At 36.9% G+C, this 24,472-nt stretch overlaps 1 protein-coding gene across 2 annotated transcripts; it reads right to left on the reverse strand.

The window, feature by feature from the left end:
- Positions 1-367: 367 nt before the first annotated feature.
- On the reverse strand, positions 368-5,364 carry LOC147763615 (uncharacterized). 2 transcript variants are annotated; one of them, XM_087005413.1, is made up of 3 exons: positions 938-5,364; positions 565-639; positions 368-411 (listed from the first exon to the last, which is right to left on the reverse strand). In XM_087005413.1, the coding sequence occupies exon 1, from the start codon at positions 5,307-5,309 to the stop codon at positions 1,359-1,361; it is 3,951 nt and encodes a 1,316-aa protein (XP_086861539.1). In that variant the 5' UTR covers positions 5,310-5,364; the 3' UTR covers positions 368-411; positions 565-639; positions 938-1,358. The 2 variants fall into 2 exon arrangements, with proteins under 2 accessions (XP_086861539.1, XP_086861538.1); XM_087005412.1 differs by lacking the exon at positions 368-411 and having other exon boundaries at positions 439-639.
- Positions 5,365-24,472: the final 19,108 nt, after the last annotated feature.

The following is a 24,472-nucleotide window of genomic DNA, read 5'->3' on the forward strand; positions in this document are numbered from 1 at the left end:
TGTCCTGTAAAAAGAAATGAAAAACTAGATTAGATTTTTTCAATTTACCCATCTCAGCACCCCAAAAAAATAAAATTCACTAACCTTAGCTTGGATCCAAGAGTGAAGTCCATGCTGGGTGGGGTCGCTCATCATCTTCTTTGTCCTGTAAAAAGAAATGAAAAACAAGATTAGATTTTTTTTTAATTTACTCATCCCATTACTACAAAAAAATAAAATTTACTAACCTTAGCTTGGATCCAACAATGAAGTCCATGCCGGGTGGGGTTGCTCATCATCTTCTTTGTCCTGTAAAGGAAACGAAAAACAAAATTAGATTTTTTCAATTTACTGTAGCCACTTGCAATACTCACACACCACAACAACAGCTTTGCGTCGTTTTTACTGATTTATTAAACCTTAAACCGTCAACTGAAAAAAAAATAATTGAAATAAAATATGAAAATCATCTCATATTCTTGCCCTAGTTCTTTTATATAATGCTATTAAGTCACTTAAATAACATCTTTACTTAACAGTTGCATGTTATCCTATCTTTATTTCCAAAATATAAGTAACTCTTACCGACTTTGGGCTATTCTAGTGTAATGCAAGCGACTGGGTTCTAAATGATTGTGTAGTAAATCTCATCTGGCGCAACTAACACAATGAAAAAATACGCTTTTAAAATAACATTGATTACGAACATAAAACAAACAATCTTTAACTCGCAACTAGTACAGCTACATTCTTGTTTCTAAACAATACACTACACTTAACTGAACTTTCTTTACTCCAATACTGAAAGGCACAGTGATTGTGTTACATGTACTGTGCATTGTACATGAGACCGGCATTTCTAACGCTACTCAAAGTTGCAGTTTACAATGGAAAACTAATTTTATCTTCTCGCAATTATCTTTAAATGAACTTTCATAACTTAAAATTAATTGCTAACCTTATGGGCCAGATTCCTGTTACAAAAACACTTGTAATTACGGCTGTCTCAGCATTTAATATCAGCCGATCTCATTCCACATGGAATCACATTCTATCCCATCATTATCATAAGCGCGCTAAAAACAATTGTTATTCAACACCGATGCGACAAACAAGTGAGTAGCGCGTCCGAAGTAAAGAAATAAGATTTATATATAAAACACTGCTCTGGCAGTAACACTCCCCAGCCAAAATCTAATTGATTTTCTATACAAACAAACAAAACTAACTTACACATGAAACAATGTAACTGGTAAACTGTAACTATTAACTCACTATACAATAGCTTTGGTACTCCCAAATACCATTAGATCTTCACTTATAAGTTCTTGAACATCATGTATCACAAAACCATACTCGAACATTATTCTATGGAAAACTTACAACTTATCCCCTTCTAACAACAAAACTAGTTTATGGATTGGACGTTCTAATATAGTAGACGTAGAGGAGGGGATGCCTTTGGCAGAAAGATCAGGATTCCCCAAAAGAATCTTCACTCTGCGAACTAATCCATCCTCATCTATGCTCGCCTCTGTCACTCTGGCAAGTCGCCAGTCTCCTCTGTATAATCCTTCATCTTTGAGCAAAACAATGTCTCCCACTCCTAGGTTTCTTCGTTTCCCCTTCCACTTTGTTCGTTGTTGCAGATTAAGAAGGTATTCCTTCCTCCAGCGACTCCAGAAATTATCCGCTAACACTTGTACTTGGCGCCATCTTTGCCTTGCATACAGGTGCTCAGGTCCAAACTCTCCCAATGGCAATATTACCTTTGGCTTCATTGTCAACAAATGGTTCGCAGTAAGTGATTCTGGACCAAGTGGATCATGTAGGTTCTGTACGGTCAAAGGTCGACAGTTAATAATGGCCATGACTTCATATAGGAAGGTTCTTAAGGTGGTTGTGTCAATACGAGAACCATGTTGCTCCAACATTGCTGCTAGTATACTTCTGATGGGTCTAATGTGTCGCTCCCACACACCTCCCATATGGCTTGAATGTGGGCTGTTAAACACAAAATCACACTTGTTCTCAATCATAAATTTCTTCAACTCGTCATTTTTGATCTCTTCTAGTGATTTATCTAAAAGCACTCTTGCTCCGATAAAATTTGATCCCTGATCACATCTGATTTGCCGTATGGGACCCCTCAAAGCTATCACACATCTTAAAGCATTTATGAAACTATCTGTCGTCATGTCATCCAGGCATTCGATGTGTACTGCTCTCGACGCCATGCAGGTCACTATCAATCCATATCGCTTAACTTCACGGCGACCTTCTTTCACAGAGAAGGGGCCAAAGCAATCAATGCCGCAGTAACTGAATGGGGGTGAAGGTTCTGTTCGATCCCTTGGTAAATCTGACATCCTCTGTTCTTCACTTTTGCCCCTGTTTTTTCTACAGGTTACGCATCTGTGTATTGCAGAAGCAACCGTCTTGCCTATACCAATGATATAGTACCCTTGGCAACGTATCTCATTCAGAGTAAAACCTCTTCCCTGGTGGGCTACCTTCTGATGGCAATGACGCACAATTAGGTCTACAATATGTCCTGACTTTGGCAAAATTACAGGGTGTTGTACTTCGTAAGACAGTGAGGATCGTGTGAGACGTCCTCCTACTCGCAGGGTTCCTTCTTCGTCAATATAAGGATCCAGCTTGGAGAGAGGGTTTTTCTTCGGAAGCGATCCATCTTTGATTTGCCTAATTTCGTCTTGGAACCGTTCAGCCTGAAGCAGCTTAAGAATAGTAAGTTCTGCCTTTCGTCGGTCAGCAGACAATGATGAACCCATTTTGAGTAGACGTTTTCTAATGGTTGTCACTGCTGTAATGGCATTGGTCCAGGATGAAAATCTATTGAACTTCTGTGTAAATGTTCCTGCCTTTTCTGTAGTCTCCACTGCATTTACTGTTGCTTTCTTCAACTCTGGATCATTTGGATCAACCTCTGGATTTTCCTCTACCATGCTTAGAACTGGGTTTCTCAGGAATTCTGGGCCTTTAAACCAATTTGATGCCATCAGTTCCTCTGGATACAGCCCTCTAGAAGCATGGTCGGCCGGGTTATCATTGGTTGGCACGTAGTGCCACTGACTAGGGTCAGAAGCGTTTTGAATCGTCTGAATCCTGTTGGCTACGAAGACATGAAATCTTCTTACATTGTTCTTCAAATATCCTAGCACTATCTTGGAGTCTGTCCAGAAATACTCCTTGAGGTTTTCATAGGTTATTTCAGACTTCAGCAGAGTACTCATCTTGGTCGACATTGTGGCTGCTGTAAGCTCTAATCTCGGAATTGTAGTAATCTTGAGTGGCGCGACTCGAGATTTGCCCAACATGATACAGCAGTGGCACTCGTTTTTGTTATTCACTACTCGAAGGTAGGAGCATTGGCCATATCCTCTGGTACTTGCGTCCGAAAAGTGGTGTATCTCTGCTGTGACAATTTTTCCAAAGTCTTGGGGAATATAGCATCTTGATAAATGAATTTCCGCTAGCTTTGGCAATTCACGCAGCCATTTCTCCCATCTTGGTCTGAGTTCTTCTGATATTGGATCATCCCAGCTGGCTTTGGACGCACACATCTCCTGCAGTATCTGTTTGCCTAATAGGATAAATGGTGCTATACAACCCAGGGGATCATAGACAGAGGCAACAGTCGAAAGAATTCCTCTTCTAGTCATCGGTCTTTCATTCAGTGTTAACTGAAAGCTGAGCTGGTCGCTATGGGTATCCCACTGAATTCCCAATACTCTCTCTGTGGCAGGTAAAGGCAAATCAACAGTGGTGCTCTGTGTCCCTCTTTCTGATACGGGAATACTCTCCAAAACTTCTTGGTTGTTGCTAATAAACTTGTGAAGTCTTATATTTGCTTTCTGAAATAGCTGACGTACGCCTTCAATAAGCTGCTTTGCCTCCTCAGCAGAATCAATGCTTAATAACAAGTCGTCTACGTAAAGGCAATTACCAGCTACCCAGCAAACCTTCTCATCAAATTCTTCTCCATGGTCTTCAACCAGTTGTTTCAAAGCAAAGTTAGCACACGCAGGGGAACTGGCAGCTCCAAACAGGTGAACTGTCATCCTAAATAGCTTAGGTGTGCCTTCTAGGTCTCCATCCCACCACAGGAACTGGAAGTAGTTACGATCTCGTGGGTCTACCTTGAACCGATAAAACATTCGTTCTATGTCTCCTACAACGGCTACTGATCCCTCTCTGAATCTCAGGAGACATCCTATCAGACTGTTGGTGAGGTCTGGACCTGAGATGAGGTTCTCATTCAGGTTAATGTTCTTATATCTCGCTGCGCAGTCAAATACTACCCTGAGCTTTCCTTTATGTTTATGGTAAACTCCATGGTGCGGCACGACCCACCTGTGTCCTCCAGCTACATCTTTGTCTGGAACAGGTTCAGCTTCTCCGCTTTCTATCATCGCGTCCATGAACTTCTTATATTCGGCGGCAAATTCTTTGTCTGCAAATTTCTTTCTCAGATGCTCAAGTCTTCTCATGGCCATGGGCATGTTGTCAGGCAACTGTGGGGCATCAGTTCTAAATGGTAGAGGCATGGTATAGAAATTGTCTTGGTCTTGATAGATTGTGTCTTTCATCTTCCTTAAGAACTTCAAGTCATCCTGGGACAAGGAATCTTCTGACTTGTGCTCATCCCTAAAGTCCGCTTCCAGTAACTGAATTATCTCTGGCTCAGTTACTGTCTCTTTAACCTTTGTTCTGTGGACAAAAGTCACTTCTCCTCTATCATCGACTCTCAAATCCTTTTGTATTTCTTTCCTCATCACTCTGTGACTGAGGTGATATTCATCTGTGTCTTCTCGTCCGGTCCTTCCCACGACGCTCCGTCCCAGGGGTGTCTGTATTCCATAGGGTTCCTCGTTTGCTCCTACTCTGACACTAAGGGGTACCAATGCACGAGAGCAGTTGTAACCTATAAGTAAACCTGCGTCGCAATTCTGGAGCGGTGCAATTTGGCTCTGTATATTTTGCAGGTGATTCCATCTTCTCGCATCCGATGGTCTAGGTACATGTTTCTTGTTGAATGGTATGTTTTCTCTTGTATAACAGGTTGGTAGTGCTATAGTTTCTGTTAAGTTAAGACCTCTTACAGTCAATCCTGGAACCTTTGAAGTTTTGACTACATAGCTGGAGTTGACTGTTGAAATCCTGATACTTGTAGGTACGCTTTCTGCATTCAGCTTGGCTGCTAACTCGTCGCTAATGAACGTAACATCACTTTGACTATCTAGAAGAGCATATGTCAGGATTTCATTCCCGGAATTTCCTACAGATACATAGACTGGAATTGTCATTGAACTGATAGCTCCCTCTTGGCAAGTACTTGACAATGTTCTTACATGTTGATCTTCTGGGTATAGGGCTTCGTAGTCCCCATGTAGTATGGCAGGGTGTTTACGACCACATCTACTGCATTGTTCCTTCCTTTTACACTCCTTGGCTAAGTGACCGTTTCTAAGGCAGCTTAGGCAAAGACCTCTTTTCTTTATAAACTCCATTCTTTCTTGTGGCGTTTTTCTTTCGAAGTTTCGGCATTCTCTGATGTCGTGTCCTATTTTCTCACAGAATGTACAGGCATTTTTCGTGACAGGAGGCGTTGGTATAGCTTGATCGCTCGTCTTCGTCATAAGACTGGTGGAAGTGGGGGTTTTCTTGCTAAATGCAGTTTCAGCTGGTCTCATAACAGGGTTATTTACAATGTCGGATTCCTTTTTTACAAACTCTACAAACCTCTTGAAGCCTGGGAAACCTTGTGATTCTTCGACAATTCGGGCCCATCTTCGTGTGATCCATTCAGGTAGTTTCTGAAGTAACTTCCTATTTTCCCGACAGTCGTCCAGGATCTTCAACTCTCCTACATGATCTGTTGCTGCTAAACACTGCCTGAGAAAATCTGATAGTTTTCTAAGTCCCTTACTGTCTCTACTGTTAATCTTGGGCCACTTTTCTAATTTGTCTCTGAAAGCCTCTGCTATCAAAAATTTATCACCATATCTATCTTCAAGTATCTCAAGGGCTTCAATGTAAGCCTCTTCTGAATCTAAGTAAAACAAATGATCCACTGTCTCTTTAGCTTCTCCTCCGAGGTACCTCTTTAGGTAGTACAGCCTCTCACTGGGTGGGATATTTCTGCTTTCTATTAGAGTCTTGAATGCTAGTCGCCATGTTACATATGTTAGATAATTTCCCTCAAATACAGGTGGTTCTGGAATCGGTAATCTACTCAGGCTCAACTTCTCTAAGGCCCTCACAACATCATGGCTATAGCTGCTGTCTGACTCCTTCTTAGTAGTATCTTCACCTCTCAATGCTTTCCTAAAGATTTCTTCCCTTTTCTTGCTTTCATTCAGTTCTGATTCTAACAAGAGCCGCTTTCTTCTCTGCTCTAAACGTATCTGTTGCTCTTCTATTTCTTGCTGTGCTGTAAGGTACTTCAGCCTTTCCTTCAAAGCAACCTGTCTAGCTTCTTCTTCTAACTGTCGCTCCTTATAAGATACGTTTGAGCCGGCTTGACTGACAGAGTCATCTGGATCTAATTCCTCAATTAGTCTTCTTCTCAAATCATCTTTAGGCGATATGTTTCTGAATGTTACTTCTTGGTCAGTTGGTGTCTGAAAAGGAACTGTCCTAGTGCTGGGAGTCTTGGTAATGGTAGCTGCATCCATTTTTAATGTCAAGCAGTGAGCACGTATTCTTAGAAAGGAGGGAGGGGGCAGGTGGTATGGGCAGCGTAACTTATTTGAACTCAAATAAACTTATCTACACTAAGCAAGACAAGTAAATTTCAAAATGTAGACAGTTTCTCTATAAGTAATAAGCTAGCTAAAACATTTGAACATCAACAGCAAACATGTAAAATTGCCGAGTATCTTAATCTTAACAAACAAATAAATTAATAATCATATGTATATTTAGATAGCCAATAATATATTCAGCTACACTGAGGTCTACTAGTATTTATAGTTATCTGTGGATATGAAATCAAGTGTCAACATATACTCGAGAAAGTCTCAATTTCAGCTTTATTGCAAGCTGCGGATTGGATCTTAGCTCAATTTCCTTAATTACAGTCCCACCAGTAACTGCTAGTACTTGACTGGGCCGGGTCAACTAAATAATGGCTGTTGACTGGCTCCAGGCATCTCAGATATCTAGAGTTACCACAGGTTGTAAGTAGGTCATAAATTCTGTCTTCTTGGTTCGGTTGTTCGGTACGGGCCGTCTCAGGGCTTTAGTTGCGGACTATTGGTATGGGCTATCTCAAATCCAAGTCGTTGACTGTAGCCACTTGCAATACTCACACACCACAACAACAGCTTTGCGTCGTTTTTACTGATTTATTAAACCTTAAACCGTCAACTGAAAAAAAATAATTGAAATAAAATATGAAAATCATCTCATATTCTTGCCCTAGTTCTTTTATATAATGCTATTAAGTCACTTAAATAACATCTTTACTTAACAGTTGCATGTTATCCTATCTTTATCTCCAAAATATAAGTAACTCTTACCGACTTTGGGCTATTCTAGTGTAATGCAAGCGACTGGGTTCTAAATGATTGTGTAGTAAATCTCATCTGGCGCAACTAACACAATGAAAAAATACGCTTTTAAAATAACATTGATTACGAACATAAAACAAACAATCTTTAACTCGCAACTAGTACAGCTACATTCTCGTTTCTAAACAATACACTACACTTAACTGAACTTTCTTTACTCCAATACTGAAAGGCACAGTGATTGTGTTACATGTACTGTGCATTGTACATGAGACCGGCATTTCTAACGCTACTCAAAGTTGCAGTTTACAATGGAAAACTAATTTTATCTTCTCGCAATTATCTTTAAATGAACTTTCATAACTTAAAATTAATTGCTAACCTTATGGGCCAGATTCCTGTTACAAAAACACTTGTAATTACGGCTGTCTCAGCATTTAATATCAGCCGATCTCATTCCACATGGAATCACATTCTATCCCATCATTATCATAAGCGCGCTAAAAACAATTGTTATTCAACACCGATGCGACAAACAAGTGAGTAGCGCGTCCGAAGTAAAGAAATAAGATTTATATATAAAACACTGCTCTGGCAGTAACATTTACTCATCCCAATACTACAAAAAAATAAAATTTACTTACCTTAACTTGGATCCAAGAGTGAAGTCCATGTGCGGGGTGGGGTTGCGCATCATCTTCTTTGTCCTGTAAAAAGAAATGAAAAACAAGATTAGATTTTTTTTTAATTTACTCATCCCATTACTACAAAAAAATAAAATTTACTAACCTTAGCTTGGATCCAACAATGAAGTCCATGCCGGGTGGGGTTGCTCATCATCTCCTTTCTCCTGTAAAAAGAAACGAAAAACTAGATAAGATTTTTTCAATTTACCCATTTCAGCACCCCAAAAAAATAAAATTTACTAACCTTAACTTGGATCCAAGTGTGAAGTCCATGTGCCGGGTGGGGTTGCGCATCATCTTCTTTGTCCTGTAAAAAGAAATGAAAAACAAGATTAGATTTTTTTTTAATTTACTCATCCCAATACTACAAAAAAATAAAATTTACTAACCTTAGCTTGGATCCAAGGGTGAAGTCCATGTACGGGTGGGGTCGCTCATCATCTTCTTTGTCCTGTAAAAAGAAACGAAAAACAAGATTAGATCTGTTCAATTTAACCATCCCAACATCCCAAAAAACTAAAATTCACTAACCTTAGCTTGGATCCAAGAGTGAAGTCCATGTCCAGGTGGGGTCGCTCATCATCTTCTTTGTCCTGTAAAAAGAAATGAAAAACAAGATTAGATTTTTTCAATTTACTCATCCCAATACTACAAAAAAATGAAATTTACTAACCTTAGCTTGGATCCAAGAGTGAAGTCCATATCCGGGTGGGGTTCCTCATCATCTTCTTTTTCCTGTAAAAAGAAATGAAAAACAAGATTAAATTTTTGCAATTTACTTTTCCCAATACTACAAAAAAATAAAATTTACTAACCTTAGCTTAGATCCAACAATGAAGTCCATGCCATGTGGGGGTCGCTCATCATCTTCTTTGTCCTGTAAAAAGAAATGAAAAACAAGATTAGATTTGTTCAATTTAACCATCCCAACATCCCAAAAAACTAAAATTCACTAACCTTAGCTTGGATCCAAGAGTGAAGTCCATGTCCGGGTAGGGTCGCTCATCATCTTCTTTGTCCTGTAAAAAGAAATGAAAAACTAGATTAGATTTTTCAATTTACCCATCTCAGCACATCAGAAAATAAAATTTACTAACCTTAGCTTGGATCCAAGAGGGAAGTCCATGTATGGATGGGGTCGCTCAGCATCTTCTTTGTCCTGTAAAAAGAAATGAAAAACAAGATTAGATTTGTTCAATTTAACCATCTCAACATCCCAAAAAACTAAAATTCACTAACCTTAGCTTGGATCCAAGAGTGAAGTCCATGTCCGGGTGGGGTCACTCATCATCTTCTTTGTCCTGTAAAAATAAACGAAAAAAAAGATTAGATTTTTTCAATTTACCCATCTCAGCACATCAGAAAAATAAAATTTACTAACCTTAGCTTGGATCCAAGAGGGAAGTCCATGTATGGATGGGGTCGCTCATCATCTTCTTTCTCCTGTAAAAAGAAATGAAAAACAAGATTAGATTTGTTCAATTTAACCATCTCAACATCCCAAAAAACTAAAATTCACTAACCTTAGCTTGGATCCAAGAGTGAAGTCCATGTCCGGGTGGGGTCGCTCATCTTCTTTGTCCTGTAAAAAGAAATGAAAAACAAGATTAGATTTTTTCAATTTACTCATCCCAATACTACAAAAAAATAAAATTTACTTACCTTAACTTGGATCCAAGAGTGAAGTCCATGTGCCGGGTGGGGTTGTGCATCATCTTCTTTGTCCTGTAAAAAGAAATGAAAAACAAGATTAGATTTTTTTTTAATTTACTCATCCCATTACTACAAAAAAATAAAATTTACTAACCTTAGCTTGGATCCAACAATGAAGTCCATGCCGGGTGGGGTTGCTCATCATCTTCTTTGTCCTGTAAAGGAAACGAAAAACTAGATTAGATTTTTTCAATTTACCCATCTCAGCACCCCAAAAAAATATAATTCACTAACCTTAGCTTGGATCCAAGAGTGAAGTCCATGCTGGGTGGGGTTGCTCATCATCTTCTTTGTCCTGTAAAAATAAATGAAAAAAATAGATTAGATTTTTTCAATTTACCCATCTCAGCACATCAGAAAAATAAAATTTACTAACCTTAGCTTGGATCCAAGGGTGAAGTCCATGTACGGGTGGGGTCGCTCATCATCTTCTTGATCCTGTAAAAAGAAACGAAAAACAAGATTAGATCTGTTCAATTTAACCATCCCAACATCCCAAAAAACTAAAATTCACTAACCTTAGCTTGGATCCAAGAGTGAAGTCCATGTCCAGGTGGGGTCGCTCATCATCTTCTTTGTCCTGTAAAAAGAAATGAAAAACAAGATTAGATTTTTTCAATTTACTCATCCCAATACTACAAAAAAATAAAATTTACTAACCTTAGCTTGGATCCAAGAGTGAAGTCCATATCGGGGTGGGGTTGCTCATCATCTTCTTTGTCCTGTAAAAATAAATGAAAAAAATAGATTAGATTTTTTCAATTTACCCATCTCAGCACCCCAAAAAAATAAAATTTACTAACCTTAACTTGGATCCAAGTGTGAAGTCCATGTGCCGGGTGGGGTTGCGCATCATCTTCTTTATCCTGTAAAAAGAAATGAAAAACAAGATTAGATTTTTTCAATTTACTCATCCCAATACTACAAAAAAATAAAATTTACTAACCTTAGCTTGGATCCAAGAGTGAAGTCCATATCGGGGTGGGGTTGCTCATCATCTTCTTTGTCCTGTAAAAATAAATGAAAAAAATAGATTAGATTTTTTCAATTTACCCATCTCAGCACATCAGAAAAATAAAATTTACTAACCTTAGCTTGGATCCAAGGGTGAAGTCCATGTACGGGTGGGGTCGCTCATCATCTTCTTTGTCCTGTAAAAAGAAATGAAAAACAAGATTAGATTTTTTCAATTTACTCATCCCAATAGTACAAAAAAATAAAATTTACTAACCTTAGCTTGGATCCAACAATGAAGTCCATGCCAGGTGGGGGTCGCTCATCATCTTCTTTGTCCTGTAAAAAGAAATGAAAAACTAGATTAGATTTTTCAATTTACCCATCTCAGCACATCAGAAAATAAAATTTACTAATCTTAGCTTGGATCCAAGAGGGAAGTCCATGTATGGATGGGGTCGCTCATCATCTTCTTTGTCCTGTAAAAAGAAATGAAAAAAAAGATTAGATTTGTTCAATTTAACCATCTCAACATCCCAAAAAACTAAAATTCACTAACCTTAGCTTGGATCCAAGAGTGAAGTCCATGTCCGGGTGGGGTCACTCATCATCTTCTTTGTCCTGTAAAAATAAACGAAAAAAAAGATTAGATTTTTTCAATTTACCCATCTCAGCACATCAGAAAAATAAAATTTACTAACCTTAGCTTGGATCCAAGAGGGAAGTCCATGTATGGATGGGGTCGCTCATCATCTTCTTTGTCCTGTAAAAAGAAATGAAAAACAAGATTAGATTTGTTCAATTTAACCATCTCAACATCCCAAAAAACTAAAATTCACTAACCTTAGCTTGGATCCAAGAGTGAAGTCCATGTCCGGGTGGGGTCGCTCATCTTCTTTGTCCTGTAAAAAGAAATGAAAAACAAGATTAGATTTTTTCAATTTACTCATCCCAATACTACAAAAAAATAAAATTTACTAACCTTAGCTTGGATCCAACAATGAAGTCCATGCCGGGTGGGGTTGCTCATCATCTTCTTTGTCCTGTAAAGGAAACGAAAAACTAGATTAGATTTTTTCAATTTACCCATCTCAGCGCCCCAAAAAAATATAATTCACTAACCTTAGCTTGGATCCAAGAGTGAAGTCCATGCTGGGTGGGGTCGCTCATCATCTTCTTTGTCCTGTAAAAATAAATGAAAAAAATAGATTAGATTTTTTCAATTTACCCATCTCAGCACATCAGAAAAATAAAATTTACTAACCTTAGCTTGGATCCAAGGGTGAAATCCATGTACGGGTGGGGTCGCTCATCATCTTCTTTGTCCTGTAAAAAGAAACGAAAAACAAGATTAGATCTGTTCAATTTAACCATCCCAACATCACAAAAAACTAAAATTCACTAACCTTAGCTTGGATCCAAGAGTGAAGTCCATATCCAGGTGGGGTCGCTCATCATCTTCTTTGTCCTGTAAAAAGAAATGAAAAACAAGATTAGATTTTTTCAATTTACTCATCCCAATACTACAAAAATATAAAATTTACTAACCTTAGCTTGGATCCAAGAGTGAAGTCCATATCCGGGTGGGGTTGCTCATCATCTTCTTTTTCCTGTAAAAAGAAATGAAAAACAAGATTAGATTTTTTCAATTAACTTATCCCAATACTACAAAAAAATAAAATTTACTAACCTTAGCTTGGATCCAAGAGTGAAGTCCATATCCGGGTGGGGTCGCTCATCATCTTCTTTGTCCTGTAAACAGAAACGAAAAACTAGATAAGATTTTTTCAATTTACCCATCTCAGCACCCCAAAAAAATAAAATTTACTAACCTTAACTTGGATCCAAGTGTGAAGTCCATGTGCCGGGTGGGGTTGCGCATCATCTTCTTTATCCTGTAAAAAGAAATGAAAAACAAGATTAGATTTTTTTTTAATTTACTCATCCCAATACTACAAAAAAATAAAATTTACTAACCTTAGCTTGGATCCAACAATAAAGTCCATGCCGGGTGGGGTCGCTCATCATCTTCTTTTTCCTGTAAAAAGAAATGAAAAACAAGATTAGATTTTTTCAATTAACTTATCCCAATACTACAAAAAAATAAAATTTACTAACCTTAGCTTGGATCCAAGGGTGAAGTCCATGTACGGGTGGGGTCGCTCATCATCTTCTTTGTCCTGTAAAAAGAAATGAAAAACAAGATTAGATTTTTTCAATTTACTCATCCCAATAGTACAAAAAAATAAAATTTACTTACCTTAGCTTGGATCCAACAATGAAGTCCATGCCAGGTGGGGGTCGCTCATCATCTTCTTTGTCCTGTAAAAAGAAATGAAAAACTAGATTAGATTTTTCAATTTACCCATGTCAGCACATCAGAAAATAAAATTTACTAACCTTAGCTTGGATCCAAGAGGGAAGTCCATGTATGGATGGGGTCGCTCATCATCTTCTTTGTCCTGTAAAAAGAAATGAAAAACAAGATTAGATTTTTTCAATTTACTCATCCCAATACTACAAAAAAATAAAATTTACTTACCTTAACTTGGATCCAAGAGTGAAGTCCATGTGCCGGGTGGGGTTGCGCATCATCTTCTTTGTCCTGTAAAAAGAAATGAAAAACAAGATTAGATTTTTTTTTAATTTACTCATCCCATTACTACAAAAAAATAAAATTTACTAACCTTAGCTTGGATCCAACAATGAAGTCCATGCCGGGTGGGGTTGCTCATCATCTTCTTTGTCCTGTAAAGGAAACGAAAAACTAGATTAGATTTTTTCAATTTACCCATCTCAGCACCCCAAAAAAATAAAATTCACTAACCTTAGCTTGGATCCAAGAGTGAAGTCCATGTTGGGTGGGGTCGCTCATCATCTTCTTTGTCCTGTAAAAATAAATGAAAAAAATAGATTAGATTTTTTCAATTTACCCATCTCAGCACATCAGAAAAATAAAATTTACTAACCTTAGCTTGGATCCAAGGGTGAAGTCCATGTACGGGTGGGGTCGCTCATCATCTTCTTGATCCTGTAAAAAGAAACGAAAAACAAGATTAGATCTGTTCAATTTAACCATCCCAACATCCCAAAAAACTAAAATTCACTAACCTTAGCTTGGATCCAAGAGTGAAGTCCATATCCGGGTGGGGTTGCTCATCATCTTCTTTTTCCTGTAAAAAGAAATGAAAAACAAGATTAGATTTTTTCAATTAACTTATCCTAATACTACAAAAAAATAAAATTTACTAACCTTAGCTTGGATCCAAGAGTGAAGTCCATATCCGGGTGGGGTTGCTCATCATCTTCTTTGTCCTGTAAACAGAAATGAAAAACTAGATAAGATTTTTTCAATTTACCCATCTCAGCACCCCAAAAAAATAAAATTTACTAACCTTAACTTGGATCCAAGTGTTAAGTCCATGTGCCGGGTGGGGTTGCGCATCATCTTCTTTATCCTGTAAAAAGAAATGAAAAACAAGATTAGATTTTTTTTTTAATTTACTCATCCCAATACTACAAAAAAATAAAATTTACTAACCTTAGCTTGGATCCAACAATAAAGTCCATGCCGGGTGGGGTTGCTCATCATCTTCTTTGTCCTGTAAAAATAAATGCAAAAAATAGATTAGTTTTTTCAATTTACCCATCTCAGCACATCAGAAAAATAAAATTTACTAACCTTAGCTTGGATCCAAGGGTGAAGTCCATGTACGGATGGGGTCGCTCATCATCTTCTTTGTCCTGTAAAAAGAAATGAAAAACAAGATTAGATTTGTTCAATTTAACCATCTCAACATCCCAAAAAACTAAAATTCACTAACCTTAGCTTGGATCCAAGAGTGAAGTCCATGTCCGGGTGGGGTCACTCATCATCTTCTTTGTCCTGTAAAAATAAACGAAAAAAAAGATTAGATTTTTTCAATTTACCCATCTCAGCACATCAGAAAAATAAAATTTACTAACCTTAGCTTGGATCCAAGAGGGAAGTCCATGTATGGATGGGGTCGCTCATCTTCTTTGTCCTGTAAAAAGAAATGAAAAACAAGATTAGATTTTTTCAATTTACTCATCCCAATACTACAAAAAAATAAAATTTACTTACCTTAACTTGGATCCAAGAGTGAAGTCCATGTGCCGGGTGGGGTTGTGCATCATCTTCTTTGTCCTGTAAAAAGAAATGAAAAACAAGATTAGATTTTTTTTTAATTTACTCATCCCATTACTACAAAAAAATAAAATTTACTAACCTTAGCTTGGATCCAACAATGAAGTCCATGCCGGGTGGGGTTGCTCATCATCTTCTTTGTCCTGTAAAGGAAACGAAAAACTAGATTAGATTTTTTCAATTTACCCATCTCAGCACCCCAAAAAAATAAAATTCACTAACCTTAGCTTGGATCCAAGAGTGAAGTCCATGCTGGGTGGGGTCGCTCATCATCTTCTTTGTCCTGTAAAAATAAATGAAAAAAATAGATTAGATTTTTTCAATTTACCCATCTCAGCACATCAGAAAAATAAAATTTACTAACCTTAGCTTGGATCCAAGGGTGAAGTCCATGTACGGGTGGGGTCGCTCATCATCTTCTTGATCCTGTAAAAAGAAACGAAAAACAAGATTAGATCTGTTCAATTTAACCATCCCAACATCCCAAAAAACTAAAATTCACTAACCTTAGCTTGGATCCAAGAGTGAAGTCCATGTCCAGGTGGGGTCGCTCATCATCTTCTTTGTCCTGTAAAAAGAAATGAAAAACAAGATTAGATTTTTTCAATTTACTCATCCCAATACTACAAAAAAATAAAATTTACTAACCTTAGCTTGGATCCAAGAGTGAAGTCCATATCCGGGTGGGGTTGCTCATCATCTTCTTTTTCCTGTAAAAAGAAATGAAAAACAAGATTAGATTTTTTCAATTAACTTATCCCAATACTACAAAAAAATAAAATTTACTAACCTTAGCTTGGATCCAAGAGTGAAGTCCATATCCGGGTGGGGTCGCTCATCATCTTCTTTGTCCTGTAAACAGAAATGAAAAACTAGATAAGATTTTTTCAATTTACCCATCTCAGCACCCCAAAAAAATAAAATTTACTAACCTTAACTTGGATCCAAGTGTGAAGTCCATGTGCCGGGTTGGGTTGCGCATCATCTTCTTTATCCTGTAAAAAGAAATGAAAAACAAGATTAGATTTTTTTTAATTTACTCATCCCAATACTACAAAAAAATAAAATTTACTAACCTTAGCTTGGATCCAACAATGAAGTCCATGCCGGGTGGGGTCGCTCATCATCTTCTTTGTCCTGTAAAAATAAACGAAAAAAACGATTAGATTTTTTCAATTTACCCATCTGAGCACATCAGAAAACTAAAATTCACTAACCTTAGCTTGGATCCAAGAGGGAAGTCCATGTACGGCTGGGGTCGCTCATCATCTTCTTTGTCCTTTAAAAAGAAATGAAAAACAAGATTAGATTTGTTCAATTTAACCATCTCAACATCCCAAAAATCTAAAATTCACTAACCTTAGCTTGGATCCAAGAGTGAAGTCCATGTCCGGGTGGGGTCGCTCATCATCTTCTTTGTCCTGTAAAAAGAAATGAAAAACAAGATTAGATTTTTTCAATTTACTCATCCCAATACTACAAAAAAACAAAATTTACTAACCTTAGCTTGGATCCAAGAGGGAAGTCCATGTACGGATGGGGTCGCTCATCATCTTCTTTGTCCTGTAAAAAGAAATGTAAAACAAGATTAGATTTTTTCAATTTACTCATCCCAATACTACAAAAAAATAAAATTTACTAACCTTGGCTTGGCTCCAAGAGGGAAGTCCATGTACGGATGGGGTCGCTCATCATCTTCTTTGTCCTGTAAAAAGAAATGAAAAACAACATTAGATTTTTTCAATTTACTCATCCCATTAGTACAAAAAAAAATTTACTAACCTTAGCTTGGCTCCAAGAGTGAAGTCCATGTCCCGGTGGGGTTGCGCATCATCTTCTTCGTCCTGTAAAAAGAAACGAAAAAGTAGAGAATTTTTTCAATTTACCCATCTCAGCACCCCAAAAAAATAAAATGTACCAACCTTAACTTGGATCCAAGAGTGAAGTCCATGTGCCGGAAGGGGTTGCGCATCATCTTCTTTGTCCTGTAAAAAGAAATGAAAAACAAGATTAGATTTTTTTTTTAATTTACTCATCCCAATACTACAAAAAAATAAAATTTACTAACCTTAGCTTGGATCCAACAATGAAGTCCATGCCCGGTGGGGTCGCTCATCATCTTCTTTGTCCTGTAAAAATAAATGAAAAAAATAGATTAGATTTTTTCAATTTAACCATCCCAACATCCCAAAAAACTAAAATTCACTAACCTTAACTTGGATCCAAGAGTGAAGTCCATGTGCCGGGTGGGGTTGCGCATCATCTTCTTTGTCCTGTAAAAAGAAATGAAAAACAAGATTAGATTTTTTTTAATTTACTCATCCCAATACTACAAAAAAATAAAATTTACTAACCTTAGCTTGGATCCAACAATGAAGTCCATGTACAGGTGGGGTCGCTCATCATCTTCTTTGTCCTGTAAAAAGAAACGAAAAACAAGATTAGATCTGTTCAATTTAACCATCCCAACATCCCAAAAAACTAAAATTCACTAACCTTAGCTTGGATCCAAGAGTGAAGTCCATGTCCAGGAGGGGTCGCTCATCATCTTCTTTGTCCTGTAAAAAGAAATGAAAAACAAGATTAGATTTTTTCAATTTACTCATCCCAATACTACAAAAAAATAAAATTTACTAACCTTAGCTTGGATCCAAGAGTGAAGTCCATATCCGGGTGGGGTTCCTCATCATCTTCTTTTTCCTGTAAAAAGAAATGAAAAACAAGATTAGATTTTTTCAATTTACTTTTCCCAATACTACAAAAAAATAAAATTTACTAACCTTAGCTTAGATCCAACAATGAAGTCCATGCCAGGTGGGGGTCGCTCATCATCTTCTTTGTCCTGTAAAAAGAAATGAAAAACAAGATTAGATTTGTTCAATTTAACCATCCCAACATCCCAAAAAACTAAAATTCACTAACCTTAGCTTGGATCCAAGAGTGAAGTCCATGTCTGGGTAGGGTCGCTCATCATCTTCTTTGTCCTGTAAAAAGAAATAAAAAAACAAGATTAGATTTTTTCAATTTACTCATCCCAATAGTACAAAAAAATAAAATTTACTAACCTTAGCTTGGATCCAACAATGAAGTCCATGCCAGGTGGGGGTCGCTCATCATCTTCTTTGTCCTGTAAAAAGAAATGAAAAACTAGATTAGATTTTTCAATTTACCCATCTCAGCACATCAGAAAAAATAAAATTTACTAACCTTAGCTTGGCCTAAGAGTGAAGTCCATGTCCCGGTGGGGTTGTGCATCATCTTCTTCGTACTGTAAAAAGAAATGAAAAACTAGATAAGATTTTTTCAATTTACCCATCTCAGCAACCCAAAAATATAAAATTTACTAACCTTAGCTTGGATCCAAGAGTGAAGTCCATGCCGGGTGGGGTTGCGCATCATCTTCTTTGTCCTGTAAAAAGAAATGAAAAACAAGATTAGATTTTTTCAATTAACTCATCCCAATACTACAAAAAAATAAAATTTACTAACCTTAACTTGGATCCAAGAGTGAAATCCATGTCCGGGTGGGGTTGCTCATCATCTTCTTTGTCCTGTAAAAAGAAATGAAAAACAAGATTAGATTTTTTCAATTTACTCATCCCAATACTACCAAAAAATAAAATTTACTAACCTTGGCTTGGCTCCAAGAGTGAAGTCCATGTCCCGGTGGGGTTGCGCATCATCTTCTTTGTCGTGTAAAAAGAAATTAAAAACAAGATTAGATTTTTTTTTAAATTTACTCATCCCATTACTACCAAAAAATAAAATTTACTAACCTTAGCTTGGATCCAACAATGAAGTCCATGCCGGGTGGGGTCGCTCATCATCTTCTTTGTCCTGTAAAGGAAACGAAAAACTAGATTTGATTTTTTCAATTTACCCATCTCAGCACCCCAAAAAAATAGAATTTACTAACCTTGGCTTGGCTATAAGAGTGAAGTCCATGTCCCGTTGGGGTTGTGCATCATCTTCTTTGTCCTGTAAAAAGAAACGAAAAACTAGATAAGATTTTTTCAATTTACCCATCTCAGCACCCCAAAAAAATAAAATTTACTAACCTTAACTTGGATCCAAGAGTGAAGTCCATGTCCCGGGTGGGGTTGTGCATCATCTTCTTTGTCCTGTAAAAAGAAATGAAAAACAAGATTAGATTTTTTTTTAATTTACTCATCCCATTACTCCAAAAAAATAAAATTTACTAACCTTAGCTTGGATACAAGGGTGAAGTCCATGTACGGGTGGGGTCGCTCATCATCTTCTTGATCCTGTAAAAAGAAACGAAAAACAAGATTAGATCTGTTCAATTTAACCATCCCAACATCCCAAAAAACTAAAATTCACTAACCTTAGCTTGGATCCAAGAGTGAAGTCCATGTCCAGGTGGGGTTGCTCATCATCTTCTTTGTCCTGTAAAAAGAAATGAAAAACAAGATTAGATTTTTTCAATTTACTCATCCCAATACTACAAAAAAATAAAATTTACTAACCTTAGCTTGGATCCAAGAGTGAAGTCCATATCCGGGTGGGGTTGCTCATCATCTCCTTTCTCCTGTAAAAAGAAATTTAAAACAAGATTAGATTTCTTCAATTAAACCAACCTAACAACCCAAAAAACTAAAATTCACTAACCTTAGCTTGGCTCCAAGAGTGAAGTCCATGTCCTGGTGGGGTTGCGCATCAACTTCTTTGTCCTGTAAAAAGAAACGAAAAACTACATTAGATTTTTTAAATTTACCAATCTCAGCATCCCAAAAAAATAAAATTTACTAACCTTAGCTTGGATCCAAGGGTGAAGTCCATGCCGGGTGGGGTCGCCCATCATCTTCTTTGTCTTGTAAAAGAAACGAAAAACTAGATTAGATTTTTTCAATTTACCCATCTCAGCACCCCAAAAAAATAAAATTTACTAACCTTAGCTTGGATCCAAGAGGGAAGTCCATGTTCAGGTGGGGTTGCTCATCATCTTCTTTGTCCTGTAAAAAGAAATGAAAAAAATAGATTAGATTTTTTCAGTTTACTCATCCCAATACTACAAAAAAATAAAATTTACTAACCTTAGCTTGGATCCAAGAGTGAAGTCCATATCCGGGTGGGGTTGCTCATCATCTTCTTTTTCCTGTAAAAAGAAATGAAAAACAAGATAAGATTTTTTCAATTTACTTATCCCAATACTACAAAAAAATAAAATTTACTAACCTTAGCTTGGATCCAAGAGTGAAGTCCATGTGCGGGTGGGGTCGCTCATCATCTTCTTTGTCCTGTAAAAATAAATGAAAAAAATAGATTAGATTTTTTCAATTTACCCATCTCAGCACATCAGAAAAATAAAATTTACTAACTTTAGCTTGGATCCAAGAGGGAAGTCCATGTCCGGGTGGGGTCGCTCATCATCTCATTTCTCCTGTAAAAAGAAACGAAAAACAAGAGTAGATTTCTTCAATTAAACCAACCTAACAACCCAAAAAAATAAAATTTACTAACCTTAGCTTGGCTCCAAGAGTGAAGTCCATGTCCTGGTGGGGTTGCGCATCAACTTCTTTGTCCTGTAAAAAGAAACGAAAAACTACATTAGATTTTTTTAATTTACCAATCTCAGCACCCCAAAAAAATAAAATTTACTAACCTTAGCTTGGATCCAAGGGTGAAGTCCATGCCGGGTGGGGTCGCCCATCATCTTCTTTGTCTTGTAAAAGAAACGAAAAACTAGATTAGATTTTTTCAATTTACCCATCTCAGCACCCCAAAAAAAATAAAATTTACTAACCTTAGCTTGGATCCAAGAGGGAAGTCCATGTTCAGGTGGGGTTGCTCATCATCTTCTTTGTCCTGTAAAAAGAAATGAAAAAAATAGATTAGATTTTTTCAGTTTACTCATCCCAATACTACAAAAAAAATAAAGTTTACTAACCTTAGCTTGGCTCCAAGGGTGAAGTCCATGTCCCGGTGGGGTTGCGCATCATCTTCTTTGTCCTGTAAAAATAAATGAAAAAAATAGATTAGATTTTTTCAATTTACCCATCTCAGCACCCCAAAAAAATAAAATTCACTAACCTTAGCTTGGATCCAAGAGTGAAGTCCATGCCGGGTTGGGTCGCTCATCATCTTTTTTGTCCTGTAAAAAGAAATGAAAAAAATAGATTAGATTTTTTCAATTTACCCATCTCAGCACATCAGAAAAATAAAATTTACTAACCTTAGCTTGGATCAAGAGTGAAGTCTATGTCCGGGTGGGGTCGCTCATCATCTTCTTTGTCCTGTAAAAAGAAATGAAAAACAAGATTAGATTTTTTCAATTTACTCATCCCAATACTACAAAAAAATAAAATTTACTAACCTTAGCTTGGATCCAAGAGTGAAGTCCATATCCGGGTGGGGTTGCTCATCATCTTCTTTTTCCTGTAAAAAGAAATGAAAAACAAGATAAGATTTTTTCAATTTACTTATCCCAATACTACAAAAAAATAAAATTTACTAACCTTAGCTTGGATCCAAGAGTGAAGTCCATGTGCGGGTGGGGTCGCTCATCATCTTCTTTGTCCTGTAAAAATAAATGAAAAAAATAGATTAGATTTTTTCAATTTACCCATCTCAGCACATCAGAAAAATAAAATTTACTAACTTTAGCTTGGATCCAAGAGGGAAGTCCATGTCCGGGTGGGGTCGCTCATCATCTCATTTCTCCTGTAAAAAGAAACGAAAAACAAGAGTAGATTTCTTCAATTAAACCAACCTAACAACCCAAAAAAATAAAATTTACTAACCTTAGCTTGGCTCCAAGAGTGAAGTCCATGTCCTGGTGGGGTTGCGCATCAACCTCTTTGTCCTGTAAAAAAAAACGAAAAACTAGATTAGATTTTTTAAATTTACCCATCTCAGCACATTAGAAAAATAAAATTAACTAACCTTAGCTTGGATCCAAGAGGGAAGTCCATGTACGGGTGGGGTTGCTCATCATCTTCTTTGTCCTGTAAAAAGAAATGAAAAACTAGATTAGATTTTTCAATTTACCCATCTCAGCACATCAGAAAAATAAAATTTACTAACCTTAGCTTGGCCTAAGAGTGAAGTCCATGTCCCGGTGGGGTTGTGCATCATCTTCTTCGTACTGTAAAAAGAAATGAAAAACTAGATAAGATTTTTTCAATTTACCCATCTCAGCAACCCAAAAATATAAAATTTACTAACCTTAGCTTGGATCCAAGAGTGAAGTCCATGCCGGGTGGGGTTGCGCATCATCTTCTTTGTCCTGTAAAAAGAAATGAAAAACAAGATTAGATTTTTTTAATTTACCCATCTCAGCACCTCAAAAAAATAAAATTTACTAACCTTAGCTTGGATCCAAGAGGGATGTCCATGTTCGGGTGGGGTCACTCATCATCTTCTTTGTCCTGTAAAAATAAACGAAAAAAAAAGATTAGATTTTTTCAATTTACCCATCTCAGCACATCAGAAAAATAAAATTTACTAACCTTAACTTGGATCCAAGAGTGAAATCCATGTCCGGGTGGGGTTGCTCATCATCTTCTTTGTCCTGTAAAAAGAAATGAAAAACAAGATTAGATTTTTTCAATTTACTCATCCCAATACTACAAAAAAATAAAATTTACTAACCTTGGCTTGGCTCCAAGAGTGAAGTCCATGTCCCGGTGGGGTTGCGCATCATCTTCTTTGTCGTGTAAAAAGAAATTAAAAACAAGATTAGATTTTTTTTAAATTTACTCATCCCATTACTACCAAAAAATAAAATTTACTAACCTTAGCTTGGATCCAACAATGAAGTCCATGCCGGGTGGGGTCGCTCATCATCTTCTTTGTCCTGTAAAGGAAACGAAAAACTAGATTAGATTTTTTCAATTTACCCATCTCAGCACCCCAAAAAAATAGAATTTACTAACCTTGGCTTGGCTATAAGAGTGAAGTCCATGTCCCGTTGGGGTTGTGCATCATCTTCTTTGTCCTGTAAAAAGAAATGAAAAACTAGATAAGATTTTTTCAATTTACCCATCTCAGCACCCCAAAAAAATAAAATTTACTAACCTTAACTTGGATCCAAGAGTGAAGTCCATGTGCCGGGTGGGGTTGCGCATCATCTTCTTTGTCCTGTAAAAAGAAATGAAAAACAAGATTAGATTTTTTTTTAATTTACTCATCCCATTACTACAAAAAAATAAAATTTACTAACCTTAGCTTGGATCCAAGAGTGAAGTCCATATCCGGGTGGGGTTGCTCATCATCTCCTTTCTCCTGTAAAAAGAAATGAAAAACAAGATTAGATTTCTTCAATTAAACCAACCTAACAACCCAAAAAACTAAAATTCACTAACCTTAGCTTGGCTCCAAGAGTGAAGTCCATGTCCTGGTGGGGTTGCGCATCAACTTCTTTGTCCTGTAAAAAGAAACGAAAAACTACATTAGATTTTTTTAATTTACCAATCTCAGCACCCCAAAAAAATAAAATTTACTAACCTTAGCTTGGATCCAAGGGTGAAGTCCATGCCGGGTGGGGTCGCCCATCATCTTCTTTGTCTTGTAAAAGAAACGAAAAACTAGATTAGATTTTTTCAATTTACCCATCTCAGCACCCCAAAAAAATAAAATTTACTAACCTTAGCTTGGATCCAAGAGGGAAGTCCATGTCCAGGTGGGGTTGCTCATCATCTTCTTTGTCCTGTAAAAAGAAATGAAAAAAATAGATTAGATTTTTTCAGTTTACTCATCCCAATACTACAAAAAAAATAAAGTTTACTAACCTTAGCTTGGCTCCAAGGGTGAAGTCCATGTCCCGGTGGGGTTGCGCATCATCTTCTTTGTCCTGTAAAAATAAATGAAAAAAATAGATTAGATTTTTTCAATTTACCCATCTCAGCACCCCAAAAAAATAAAATTCACTAACCTTAGCTTGGATCCAAGAGTGAAGTCCATGCCGGGTTGGGTCGCTCATCATCTTCTTTGTCCTGTAAAAAGAAATGAAAAAAATAGATTAGATTTTTTCAATTTACCCATCTCAGCACATCAGAAAAATAAAATTTACTAACCTTAGCTTGGATCAAGAGTGAAGTCTATGTCCGGGTGGGGTCGCTCATCATCTTCTTTGTCCTGTAAAAAGAAATGAAAAACAAGATTAGATTTTTTCAATTTACTCATCCCAATACTACAAAAAAATAAAATTTACTAACCTTAGCTTGGATCCAAGAGTGAAGTCCATATCCGGGTGGGGTTGCTCATCATCTTCTTTTTCCTGTAAAAAGAAATGAAAAACAAGATAAGATTTTTTCAATTTACTTATCCCAATACTACAAAAAAATAAAATTTACTAACCTTGGCTTGGATCCAAGAGTGAAGTCCATGTGCGGGTGGGGTCGCTCATCATCTTCTTTGTCCTGTAAAAATAAATGAAAAAAATAGATTAGATTTTTTCAATTTACCCATCTCAG

Source organism: Lingula anatina, chromosome 2, assembly GCF_051362555.1.
Source record: "Lingula anatina isolate TDL-2025a chromosome 2, LinAna3.0, whole genome shotgun sequence".
Taxonomy (NCBI): domain Eukaryota; kingdom Metazoa; phylum Brachiopoda; class Lingulata; order Lingulida; family Lingulidae; genus Lingula; species Lingula anatina.

Coding starts and splice junctions, on each gene's coding strand:
- LOC147763615 (XM_087005413.1), bottom strand. CDS start 5,309: ATGACAATTCCAGTCTATGTATCTGTAGGAAATTCCGGGAATGAAATC.